This window comes from Acipenser ruthenus, chromosome 26 (assembly GCF_902713425.1).
Source record: "Acipenser ruthenus chromosome 26, fAciRut3.2 maternal haplotype, whole genome shotgun sequence".
NCBI classification, from domain to species: Eukaryota; Metazoa; Chordata; class Actinopteri; order Acipenseriformes; family Acipenseridae; genus Acipenser; species Acipenser ruthenus.
Window position 1 is genome coordinate 19,666,706 of NC_081214.1, and position 13,290 is coordinate 19,679,995.

The 13,290-nt window shown below is 38.3% G+C and overlaps 1 protein-coding gene across 1 annotated transcript; it reads right to left on the reverse strand.

Moving 5' to 3' along the window:
• Positions 1-2,204: 2,204 nt before the first annotated feature.
• Positions 2,205-5,511, reverse strand: LOC117430201 (brain-specific homeobox/POU domain protein 3-like). Its single transcript, XM_034050014.3, has 2 exons — positions 5,260-5,511; positions 2,205-4,699 (listed from the first exon to the last, which is right to left on the reverse strand). The coding sequence occupies exons 1-2, from the start codon at positions 5,377-5,379 to the stop codon at positions 3,794-3,796; spliced, it is 1,026 nt and encodes a 341-aa protein (XP_033905905.1). The 5' UTR covers positions 5,380-5,511; the 3' UTR covers positions 2,205-3,793.
• Positions 5,512-13,290: the final 7,779 nt, after the last annotated feature.

The following is a 13,290-nucleotide window of genomic DNA, read 5'->3' on the forward strand; positions in this document are numbered from 1 at the left end:
ACGTTTAAATCAGTCAAAACAACAAGTTCCAATGTCCTTGGCTACAGTTTTAATATGATCCCACAAAATAAACAACAGATAATGTTGTGTATTGTAAAATAAATAAACGATAGTGTTGTGTATTGAAGGTTGCCAAATATTTGTGTTGTGTTTCGCTCGCCAACTTGAGGCTCCAGCACATAATTTGTTAGTAAGTAGTTGGCGCATTTAAGTGCAGTGTGAGTGAATTTTGAGTTTGACATGCAAAAACAGAGGTATTAATTGTTTGAGAGGTCATTACTGTACCGTGAGGGGACAAGAACTAGGACCCGGTCCACGTTATGCAACGGTAGTCTAGTCTGCAAAATGGTATTCGCTTTTAACAAACACATACACACACACACACACACACACACACACACACACACACACACACACACACACACACACACACACACACAGAAAATCAATAGTATCATAACAGAACATATTCATTATTCATTAATAATGGGGTTTACAGACTGAAACCAACTGCTTAACAAGTGTTACAGAAAACACCTAAGTCACTATTCAATGCTTGTAGAATTACAGTATGGGAAACTGTCAAGTAACTTTACGCAAGATCATTTCTTTCTTTCTTTTTATTTCTTTCTTATTTTGCATTTGGAAACACTAAGTTATTACTGTGCTCATGCATGAGGTAAGGGACTATTGTGTGAGATTTATTTATAGAAATTGTCAGTGGAAAAAGGAACACATCTTCCCATTCTGAAAATATATAAAACAGGTTCCGTTGTTATTTATTACAGTGTTGTAGCAACATCTTGCTGGCTAATACTATACGAAATGGAATACATTGTTTTATCGGAACTAAAAAAAACAATCTAATAATAAACAAACAAAATAAATAAGGAAACTGTATTTGGAGACATTAGGAAGTTTATTTTGGTTTATTTATAGTGTTACATTCGTCGGCGTAAATGTATCTGTGCACAGGTGTGCTATAGGCTAGGCTATCCTTGATGTTATAATAAACAAAGTCCATAATAATAATACTATAATCTTAGAACAAATGTGTTAAATATAACACCGTTCTGCGTTCATATAGGGACAACACAATTCTGTGTTAAAATTAACAAACCACAACACAATAATGTGCTTTTCTTACACAATACTATATTTAGCAACACAGACTTGTGTTAAAAAGACACATTATTATGTTGTGGTTTGTTAATTTCAACACAAAATTGTGTTGTCCCTGTATAAACTCGGAAATGTGTTATATGTAACACATTTGTTATAAGAGTGTAATAATATTACTACTAGTACTACTACTACTACTACTACTACTACGAAGAAGAAGAAGAAGAAGAAGAAGAAGAAGAAGAAGAAGAAGAAGAAGAAGAAGAAGAAGAAGAAGAAGAAGAAGAATTCGCTATTCAGTAACCGAATAGTACCAAGACTGAGAAGCTGTGTTAAAGTCTTCTTTCCATTTGGTTCTACATGCATCTCAATTAGGAGATAATGCATTGTGCGCAACTCAAAGTGCAGTGCCATTTTAGATGCACTCCATATCTCTCGACGTATTATAATAATGTATTACTGTGAGGGAACTGGAAATTGCGTATAACACGTAGGCTACTTTCTATCTGTATCTATCAGGAACGGACATTAAAAGTGCACAAGAATTGACAACTATTGTTTGTACCTTAAATACAATTAATTACACAGTAAAAAAAAAACTTAAAATAAAATAAAATAAAAAGTATGCGAAAGTGATACTGTAGCCTATAGGAATGGACTGCTCTTGATTGCTCCTGCATGTGGACAGTTTTTAAATGTGATTTTCGTTTTCCATGTTAATATTTTATATTAAACAGCATTTGAATGTTTTGCCCCAGGAGCTTAATAATCCTGTTTGCAGGAAATGCTCTGCCTGTTGGGTCTCCGGAATAGAGGTGGGTGGATAGTGGGGAGCTTGACAAAGGTGCTCAGATATAATTGAATGACCTATGAAACTGCTTTATATATCGTTTATTATAGTAAGTCTGAAAGTATTTTAAACGGTGTTTTGCTAGAAAGAAAGACAACAATTGCCTTGCGTGGTTACATGAAGACATTTCCACTTGTAAATTAAAATATTTTCTATTTTAAGACATGTCGACTGGCTATTGAATTACTGGATTTACAAGCAACTTACAGAAAACAGCAGAAACTTTTATACCTGTTTTTATGATAAGAACATCTTTATTACGTGTTAAAGAAAACATGCTATTTAAAAAAGCACGTAACTAATGTACAAAAAAAGATAAAAATACACATGTTTAGTATCCAACTATTTTTTGCCTATAAATGTTCTGCTTTTCTTTAACAAGTAATTTTAAAGCATGTCTTAAAATGGTATAAAATAACAATAATATCAACACTGACAGCGACCCTTGAACCTCGTGCTATGAAAAATCGATTCCAGTGAAATCTGATATGGAACTGTCGTCATGATGTGACCCGACACTAACAGATACACAGCGCTTTAAAATAAATAAATACACAAATATAAAATAATCACAACCAAGGAATTTATTAAGAAAATAGTATGAGCGAGTGAGGTAAAACGTGCATGGTTTATTATAAATTATGCCGCTTACACAGACACATTTTAAAGCACACCTTTAGGTAATCACAAATGAAATTCTTTAGAATAAATAAAGCAAAGATAAATAAATAAATAGAAAATAAATTCAAACAAAATATATATATAAATTTACCTGCAAAGTGCACAACGAAAACCCCTAGGACTGGACATGGAATCGTGTTGAAATTAAAAGATAATTTCTAAACATCTGTTTGGCTGTTTTAAATAATTAAATAATTTAAAATGTCAATAATAATAATAATAATAATAATAATAATAATAATAATAATAATAATAATAATAATAATAATAATGTACGCAAAGCTTGTCCCAGTAATACCTAAATGCATTTTGGTCTTTTTTGTGGATAAATACTAACAATTCACAACTCAATTGTTTTAAAAAATGGTTTGATTGTCAAAGCATTATTACAGTGAAATAAGTACAGACATTAAACAGGTTTACTTATTTGTTGTGATCTAATTTCCCCTTTTAAACTCGTGAAAAGAAAAAATCCCAACCATGAATGTGCTTAGAGCGATGAGGTAGAAAAACAGAAGAGTAAACCTTTTTTTTTTTTTTTTTTTTTTGCTGTTGTTGTTATTGCAATGCATTCAAATTGTTCCTTAAAACTAACGCACAGATACGCTTTATTTGTAAACCATGCAATGATAAACACAAAGTTCCCCAAGTCATAGTGGAGGTATAAGTTAAATCGCTTTTGCAAATCACATAAATTAACAATGTAAGTAAGCATCAATATTATCGGCAAACACCAACCATCATTTAAAAAAGAAAACCCGCGGGTTCTTCACACAGAGGTGCAATGTATTCACAAATAAATATTTACATTAATACATATAAAAGGGTTTTTTTTTTCAACTAAAGATAATATTCATTATTCTTATTCAAGTTTCTCTGAGATTCTGTACAATAGAATTGTCATGAAAGTCAATGGTGAAGTTCTCTCCTTGATCTGAACTGGTGACTTCCAACTCACCATCAGTACAGTACAGTACAGAATACGGGTTGACGTGATCCCCCCTTTTAAAATCTTTTTTTTCAGTTTGTAACAAAAGGGGGAATGTTGTTATCAAGTTTTGATCCCCGTACAAAACATAAAAATGCAATTGACAAAGTAACAAAGAAAGATCCTAACTGTCTTTTTTAAAACATCTCTTCTTAGTGTGTTGCTGAAAACTTCATCCTTTTCTGTTTCTGTCTTTGATTGCAAAACCAGACCCGCACCACGTTTTTTTTCAGTTCTAGTTTCTCTGCTATGGCTGCTATCTTTTCCGAAGATGGTCTGGGCTGCACAGAGAAGTAGGCTTCCAAGGACCGCTTCTCGGGAGCCGCTATGGAGGTTCTTTTGCGTTTCTTGTCACCTCCGTTAAATATCTCGGGCTTGGTCATTTTCTCCCTCTGCGCCCGTTCCGCTTCTTCTAGCCAGGCTTCCAAGATGGGTTTGAGGGCCACCATGTTATTGTGGGAGAGTGTAAGTGACTCGAACCGGCAGATAGTGCTCTGGCTAAGACAACCAACGCCTGGGATTTTCAGGTTAGCCAGAGCAGACCCCACGTCCGCCTGGGTGACACCGAGCTTGATTCTTCTCTGCTTGAATCTCTCTGCAAACGACTCCAGCTCCCGCGGGTCAGGTTCGGACTCCCCTGCGCTTCCAAGCGAGGCATGAGAGCCGAGGCTGTGGGGGTGAATGTTCATGGTCTGGGGGTGATGGTGAGACATGTGGTTGATGGCAGACATGTGTGAGTGGGGGTGCGACGCTGTGGAGCCCACATCGGGTCCTGCCATGCAGGCCAGAGAGAGACCAGGCGTGAGGTGGTCCAGGAGGTCGCCCTCCAGCCCCTGCGACGGCTGGTGGTGATGATGGTGGTGGTGGCTCGTGAGGACAGAAGGGTGGGGCAGGTGGACGGACGAGGACGTTGGGGTGCATGTCATGCTGGTCATGGTGTGATAAGTGGCATCCGGCTTGTATAGGTTATTTTTCTGAGAAGCTAAATCCACTGCGGCTAGCGCCTCGGCTCTCTGCAGCAAGGTCTCGTCGAAACCTGCAAAGATGTTCCCTTGTAGCTGTGAATTTGGAGGGAAAACGTCAATGAGCACATCAAGAAAATTAAATACACATCACATATGCATCTCATGTACTTAGCTTTCTTTCTGGTGTTACTGGTGTACTTATCTTTGTATTAGTTATTTGGTTTTGTTTTGTTTCGTTTACCTCACAGTTTTATTTCAAGATTTGCCCTGTTATGATTCCAAATAGTTTAGTTTTTGGTAACTATTAAAGAATAACTTTAACAAACGTAACTTTCGCCAGTATCCAACAATAATATAGTTTTAAAAAATCCTATTTAAACACACACAGACACACACTATTTATGTAATTCAAAATGTAGTACTGGATTTACATACATTGCAGTTATTTTGAGAATGGTGTAATTAAAACACGGCAGTTGAATGGCTAGTTCCTGTCATATGTTTTGCTCTTATTGTAAATCCATTTTTTTTCTGCAGAAAAGTACAAATAAATACATTTCAGATAAATAACTATTTTAAATGCAAGAATGTTTTTTCTTTTTTTCTTTTTTTTTCTTTTTCTTTTTTTTTTTTTTAACAGTTGTTGAACTTACCGACGGAGTGGGTAGACATGCCCGTCTGAGCGCCTCTGAGCTGGAGTGGAGTGGCGTATATTTGGGTTCATGCAGAAGAGGGTGCATGCTGAAAGCCTGCTTGCTGTTCATGGACATCATGACTGCGGAGATCTGCCGTCTGACTATTAGTTCATGAGCAGGTGAGAAGAGAGATGAAATAACACACGCTTCTGTATTTGCAGTTTAGTTAGTTAGCTGTCCAGACGGGAAGGTGTGTATTATTGTCTGAATACTGAGGCATCTCGACAGCACTGTAATATAACACATACCCCGGTCCCCTCCCCCTGGCAATCAACCACGCCCTTTCCCTCATTTCATTGGAGCGCCAGGGGCGTAATCCACAGGGATTCCAGCGCCGTCCTATTCACCACTGTCCCTTGCAGCAAGTCGCAACAGCAACCCGCCCTTCAGTTTGACTGGCACGGGCCTCTCCCGTACCAGCACCGCATCATTGTAGCGTCCTGGGTAGATTACATGGCACACCTCTGACAGAATTGGCGAAGCTTGGTGAGAAAGCCTCGCCCTCTTCAAACACGCTGTTGTAGGTATCTTCCTGAGATACTGTGTGTGTGGGTGGAGGGTGGGGGTAGGAGATGGCAGGTGGCGCACACGTTGTAGGTTGCTGTGCATATATCCTGAGGGCTAGCTGTATGAATATCTAGTTCGTTTGTTGTCCAGTTTCCAAGAACAAAAGGCACGCGTTCTCCATCAACAACAGTTGGAAGACGAGCAAACTGGAGTTTCTTTCCTAGAATGCTCTGGCCTGTGCTATACCGCATAGATGAGGGACTAATCCGTAAAAACATATGGAGTACAGACACGCAAAAAGCCTCTGATCTTACTGTAAGCAGATCAGATAACATTACACTTTTTGTCTTCGTTTTTCTGTCTGGATTGTAAAATCTTTGATGGTTTTGTTAGAGGCAGTAGCCTATGCACCCATTTAACCAACGCCTTTCCACACCGTTAATAAACTGTAACTGTTCACTCCTGATGGTGCTGAAATGTCATGTATGCAACTCAACAGTACACACTGAGGCAATCAACAGTACACAGTATAGACAGACTATCGTTGAAATTGTCTGAGTTAAGTGCTATTACTACAGCTATGGCCAAAAGTTTTGCATCACCCTATAAAATTAACTAATTTTGCTTCATAAAGTCGAATGAACTGCAGAATAATGTTACTTTAACATATTGAATTACATAACGCTGTGTAATTTTCGATATACGGTACATAAAGAAAAACTAAGAAAAATAGAAAAATGTCATATTTAAAAATCTAACATGAAATACTGTACTAATACAACACGTAAATGTATATTAAACATACATGTATCTTTTATACATGCCTTTATTATTTTGTTTATTATAGCAATGATATCCTCTGAAGCAGTGTCATTATATTATTAACATTCTGCACCATAATCAATTATCAAGCACTTATAGCTCACATTATTATTTAATCTATGTATTAAATCCAATTGATTTAATCAATTATACTTTCTTCACAATAGGGAGTCATCAAATCTAGCTGTGGTCATTAACAGTACAAGTATATATGTTTTTAAAAAAACAGCAATAACTAAGAAAGTGCTAATATGCATTTGCCCCGTGCTTTCTACAATGCATGTTAATACCCCCCTTTATGAATGTATAGGTGCTGTGTTAATCTGCCAGTCCCTTCATGTAAGCAGTGCTGAGTTACAATGTGGGTCCGCTTGGAGAAAGGGGCGGTCATTTCTCTAATTGGAACTGAAACCCCGGGTGACACAATGGAACTGGACAATAGGAGGGGTGTTCCATTGACCTTCTCCGGAACCCTAGTCCCAGACCGGTGTAGAGTTCTCCCCTTGCATTGTCCCAGGCACTGTATGGCAGTGGCACTGGTTCATTAATCATGAATCTCCCTTCTTGGTGACTGCAGTCATAAGAAGAAATGCATTTGGTTACAGCTGCTGGTAGATTGCTGGACAGAGTATTGCTGCTGTACAGACATACAGGCAGAGAGAGAGAGAGAGATGTTATACATAGTTAGATACAGATAGCGAGAATACAAAGAGTGTAACTGAGGCAATTTAAGGTAAATTGATTGGATTAACTGAAGGGGGAAAGGGTATTTTTTATACCTAATACTCCCTTTCCCTTTCTATGTATAGATTGTCCTAGGTGATTTCTGATCTTGAATGCATGTAATTTTATAGCAAATCAGTTTTCCAGCTAAGTGTATAATTTGTATTTTCCAACCAACATGCCTGCAGATGTACTCAGATTGGATTCACTAATGACGGCTGATAGTTCATGCAAGCTCTATACCTGGTAGGTTGTGAACATTCTCCAAATCGCTTGATTTACACTGCAGGGGTGCTAAGAGGAAGGGGTGTCTAACTACATGCTTTAATGTAATTGCCTTTAAGGTTTCTAGTAAATATTTTATCGACTGCCAAATTAAAGAAACCAGGCTGGAAAGGGCCCTGCCACATACCATTTCCATGGGATGTGTTCTGCGTACTTAACCTTCGTTTTCAGGTATAGAGCTTGCATGGGGTCTTGACTCAGTCTATGGGGGGCTGTCTGCCGCTGGCTGTGGAGCTCAGAAAAAGTTTTATTCTTTTGAATCTCCAATGTCCTGAGCTGAAGAGCAGTGTTTTAACATCCATTTGTAAGTGCAGTGTTTCTTCACCTGGGGGGCCCAGCCTCCTGCTCTCATTATCTTACAGGTCAGTTTAAGAGAAATTAAAAATAAATGAGTGTAATTCATGAAACAGAGCCCAGGCCATTAAGTGCTGGGCAGTCTGCTGAAGAGTTTATGACTCTGGTCTTTGCAGGATATCTTCAGTGCTGAGATGCACAGTTATGGAAACAACAAATGATTTACAGCAAGACTAGGAGTGGGGATTGTATTGCCCGTTTTATCTTCACTCATACAATTTACTGACCAAATACCTTGGTATCTGTGAATAGATAATCATCATTAATTAACAATTCATCTCATAAGTATAATAGTACCGCAAAACTTCCTCCGTTTCCTTAATAAGCAGTACACCTGGGGCTGGGGAGTTTGTTGCCAGATAACTTCACTCAGACTACTTGCTCACTAAATATCTTGATATCCCTCAATAGAAAACTCCCGATCCCGAGCTATACTGCTTTCCTAGAAATAGGAAAACATTTCGGGAGTACCATTCTACTTGTGAGATGTCTTGCTCAATAAAATATTTTACATATTTTGAAAGAGGAGACGATTATCTAGTCAATGATACCAAGATATTTAGAAATTAAAGGGTTCTAATAAAGAAAGATGGGCAATAAAATCACCACCCCCAGTTGTTCACTAAATCAGTTGTTATTTCCATAATTTGTGCCGGTACTATACTTTAATGGCAATTGTAGTGGCACTATAATGTAAAATGGACTCGGCAATGGTATCACAACCAATATATACTGGTAAGCCATTGCAGTACTAGTTTCAGTGTGCTTCTATATCCAGAAAGCCATGCAGTATTTCCAAATCCATTGTGCTGCTATTGCTGGTAATACTGTGAGCTGTTAATGGTTTCTTCTTGGTATTACACTGGTATTCTAATGGTATCTCATTGTTGTTTTTCCCAGCTGTATACCTGTATAGCGCACTACTCAAGGCAGAACTGTATTAGACCAGGTCGTCAGGAGAATGCTGATGGAGGTAAAAACACTTTGTAAAATGGTTAGGAAATTCTATAGTATTCCCTTTTGGGAACTCTTGAGGATTGACTAAGCTTTTGAGTTTCCATTTTGCCAAATTGCCCTGTTCTTGTACTGGGGAAAGGGGAAGGTGGGGGCAGAAAGAAATCGCCTTTTAAAAGATCATTTGGCTGAGGCACAAGTTGTGATAACCAGGTCTTGCTTTATAAACCTTCAATGAGTAGAGTCTTCAACGTCTTACTTACAGGACGATGAACCCATGTTTAATATTTCTCGTATGCTATTAAAGCTGAGGCCCCACAGTGCTGTACAGAATAAAAAATCATTCTGAAAAAATGTCCATTATTAGGAGTAATGACTGTCCCTGGGAGGCTTTCTCTTTCAAGAAAATTCCACGATATAGACTGTCAGTGAAGCACTCTTGAGGCTAAACACATCATTGTTCTATTTTTTTTCAAAAACACATAATTTACACTGGCATTCACACTGTGCCACAAACACTTGTTAATAATTGAATTTTATGATTTTTTGGTTTACAAAAAATAATCTTCCAAATCGTTTTTTCTTTTCCTTTTTCCTTCATTTTGCTTTCACCTGACTTAATCCACCCAATGAACTGGGCTTGCCAACTCTTAAAAAAAGATAGATCAATAGATTAACTGAGTGTTCATTAATTATGTATTTCAGCCCTAAAGCAGTTGGGCATAAAGAGAATGTGTTCTTAAATTGACGTGTAAAAGCTTTATAGTTTGGGCTGTTTACTTATTTCAAAGCCTGGGGGAAGGTGGAGGGGGTGGGGCGGGGGGGGGGGGGGGGGGGGGAGTGGGGTGACCCCCTTCCATCAATTGCCTGCTTCCAGAAGTTTGGGATCTGCTTCCATATTGTAGAGGTCACAAGAGAGGCTTTTAAAATACTCAGGTCAGCCTGATAACAAATACATGCATTCATGCACAGGCAAGACAGATACATACAGATACAAAAACTCCAAAAGTATTGGGACACTTTAATATGTTGAGATACCAATTGTATAAACCAATGCACACTGTAATCAGGATAGAGTTTCAATGAAATTGATGAACATCCATACTGCCTAAAAGCACTGTTCTGGTGGATCTCTCTAGGATCTGAGTGTACACGTTTGTTCTGCACTGATTGAAGACTTTCAGATATCATATATAGCGTATATATTACACATACATTTAGTCTTGTGTAACCTTTTTCAGTACTGGAAACATCAAAATAATAATAATAATAATAATAATAATAATAATAATAATAATAATAATAATAATAAGTTATTGTAAAGACGCCAACATATCTGAATTTTGTTCATCGCGGTTTTCTTTTTAAACTTCTCTACGGAAGCGTCCTAGTGCCAATTATCTCCTACATAGGACTTTCTATCTTCTACGTAGAACTTTCTTATCTCCTATGTAGGACTTTCTATCTTCTACGTAGGACTTTCTTATCAATCAATCAATCAATCTTTATTTTATATAGCACCTTTCATAGTGGACCACCATCACAAAGCGCTTTACAAGATGCAGTAACAACAAGAAAATCCATAATACTTTAAATACAGGGAAATGCATAATACATGATATACAGTGGAAAGTGCATAATACATGATAGTAACATAATACATGAAATAGTAGCTGCAACACAGCAGCGAATAGCAGATATCAGGCTTATAGAGCATGGAAAGCAAGAGAGAACAGGTGGGTCTTGAGAGTTGATTTAAAGCAAGCGACGGTGGGAGCATCACGCACCAAAGCTGGGAGAGAGTTCCAAAGAGTCGGAGCCATGAAGCTAAATGAGAGTTCTCCAAGTGTGGTGCATTTTTGCTTGGGGATAACAAGCAGGCCAGAGTTGGAGGACCTCAGCTTGCGGGCAGGGACATAGCGGGTCAGCAGGTTGAGGAGGTACTTGGGACCTGTGTGATTAAGGGCATTGTAGGTGAGCAGGAGAGTTTTGAAAATAATCCTGAGCTTTACAGGTAGCCAGTGCAGCTAGGCTAGACAGGGGGTGATGTGATCACATTTTTTACATCTGGTAAGGATCCTTGCTGCGGCATTCTGGACTAGCTGAAGTCGATTTATGGTGCGTGCCGGGAGACCAACATATAGAGAGTTGCAGTAGTCGAGTCGAGAGAAGACAGAGTATTTCCACATCCAGGAGGGAAAGGTAGGGACAGACTTTGGAGATGTTTCGAAGATGGTAGAAGGAAGATTTGACTACGGAGGAGATGTGGGCATCAAAGGAGAGGTTGCTGTCAAGAAGTACACCAAGGCTTCAAACTGTGGGGGAAGGCAGCAGCAGACATTTTCCAAGGTTCAGGGCAGCTATATTGAGATTCTTAAGTTGAGTTTTAGATCCTACCAGAAGGAGTTCAGATTTGCTAGAGTTCAGCTGAAGAAAATTGGCAGACATCCAGGCCTCTATGTCTTGAATGCAAGCCGAGAGCTGGATCATGGTAGAGGGGCTTCCAGGGTCGAGCTTTAAGTAGAGCTGGATGTCGTCAGCATAGGAGTGAAACATGAGGCTGTGTTGGCGGATGAGGTGACCCAAGGGAAGAAGTAGATATTGAAGAGAAGGGGCCCAAGAACAGATCCTTGGGGGACACCACAAGTGACTGGGTTTGCGACACTACTGAATCCAGCAAAGAAAACAGACTGCATGCGTCCCGATAGGTAAGAGGACATCCAGGAGTTCCAGAGATCCCAGCATATTTCTTACGGCGGTCAAGAAGAATGCCATGATCTATGGTGTCAAAAGCAGCTGTTAGGTTAAGGAGGACAAGCACAGAGGGAGCACCAGCATCAGCACTGAGCAGGAGAGCATTCACAATCTGGAGCAGAGCAGGTCTATGTAGGACTCAATCTCCTACGTAGAACTCTGAATCCTACATAGAACTTTTATTAAAAAAAGGTCCTACGTAGGAGATATAAAAATATAAACTACTACTTAAGAGAAAATACAGCAAAAACAAAGTGAACGAGACAAGCTACGGTAATGTAAAAGTTAATCATTAACAGTTTTAGATACTGTGTTGCATTTTTCTTACATCTGTGATCTTTAGTTGATTTTGGGGCTTTTCATTTGCAATTGAACCGTGACATTAGGGCCTTATCGAGTACTATATTCTGCAATTTTGAATATTGACTTTGATACTGTTTTAATTCTGGAAACTGGTGTTGTTGTTTTTTAATCTTTTGCTAGATTGCATTGCCTTTTATGTTTTATGCAGTTCTGTGCATGGGTAACATTTTGATTTAATTTTGCTGTTGGGTCATTAATGGGGAATTTTACATACTGCAGCAATATGTACCGGATTTAAAAGTACTTATTTGTCTCTTTTGGCAAGTGATATTTTCACAATCATATCGTTCTGAATTTCTGTTGAAAATATAGCATTGTACCAACAAAACCAACTACAGTACATCTAAATGGAAGCCTACTTATTTTAAAACACTGTCCTTTCAGCTATGTATTTTTTTTGTGTTCTCTGAAAAAACGTACAAGGGTTGGAATGGGCCCAACTGAAATAATCAGATATGCCTCACCATTGTTTAACTGTCACTGAAGTCCACATTTTATAGGGTCGGATATGTGAGTGCTGACTGTATTACAGGTGACAATAATATAGGTGAAACAAATCATAAAAATTGCAGCATTACCAGCAATGGTAATGCAATGCGTTTAGAACTGACAGGGTACCATGATATATCATTAGATTACCATTGCATATTGGTTCATACAATTGGTAAAAAAAAATATTACCACTGCATTTCCATTATATCATTAGCGTTGCCCTTGTGCTACCATTGCCCATTAGTTCAGAGTTATTGCATTGCCATTGAAGAACATTTGGCAAATGCCTAGACAAAGAAACTGAGGTCTAAGTATAGTTTCTTATGAAAAGAAACCATGTCAGCATTACTGGCAGTTGAAGCTCAGAAGGGGCAGTCTGTGTGTTCCCCATTAACAATGAAAACAATTTGTTTTATTGAAAATGCCACTCAAGGCTCTTGGCTCCTTGCTGCCTAGTAATACTGGCTGACTTGTTTGTGTAAAACATGACAGTCTTAATTACCCTGGCTTTTCTTCTTGGGGGTTTCTGTTTGCTTAATCGTTTCATAGACAGATTTTGTATGAAATCCAATTTTGCATATTTTTTGTCTGTAGAAAAGATTAGAAACTGGTAATTATGCCATAGCCTGCAGCAATGTGCGAGTAATTAGGCTGTGGCTAAATCAAGAGTCCATTGATATATTCCCTTGTTCAAGGAAACAGACACCAACTAGACTGCGCAGAGAAATCAGCTAT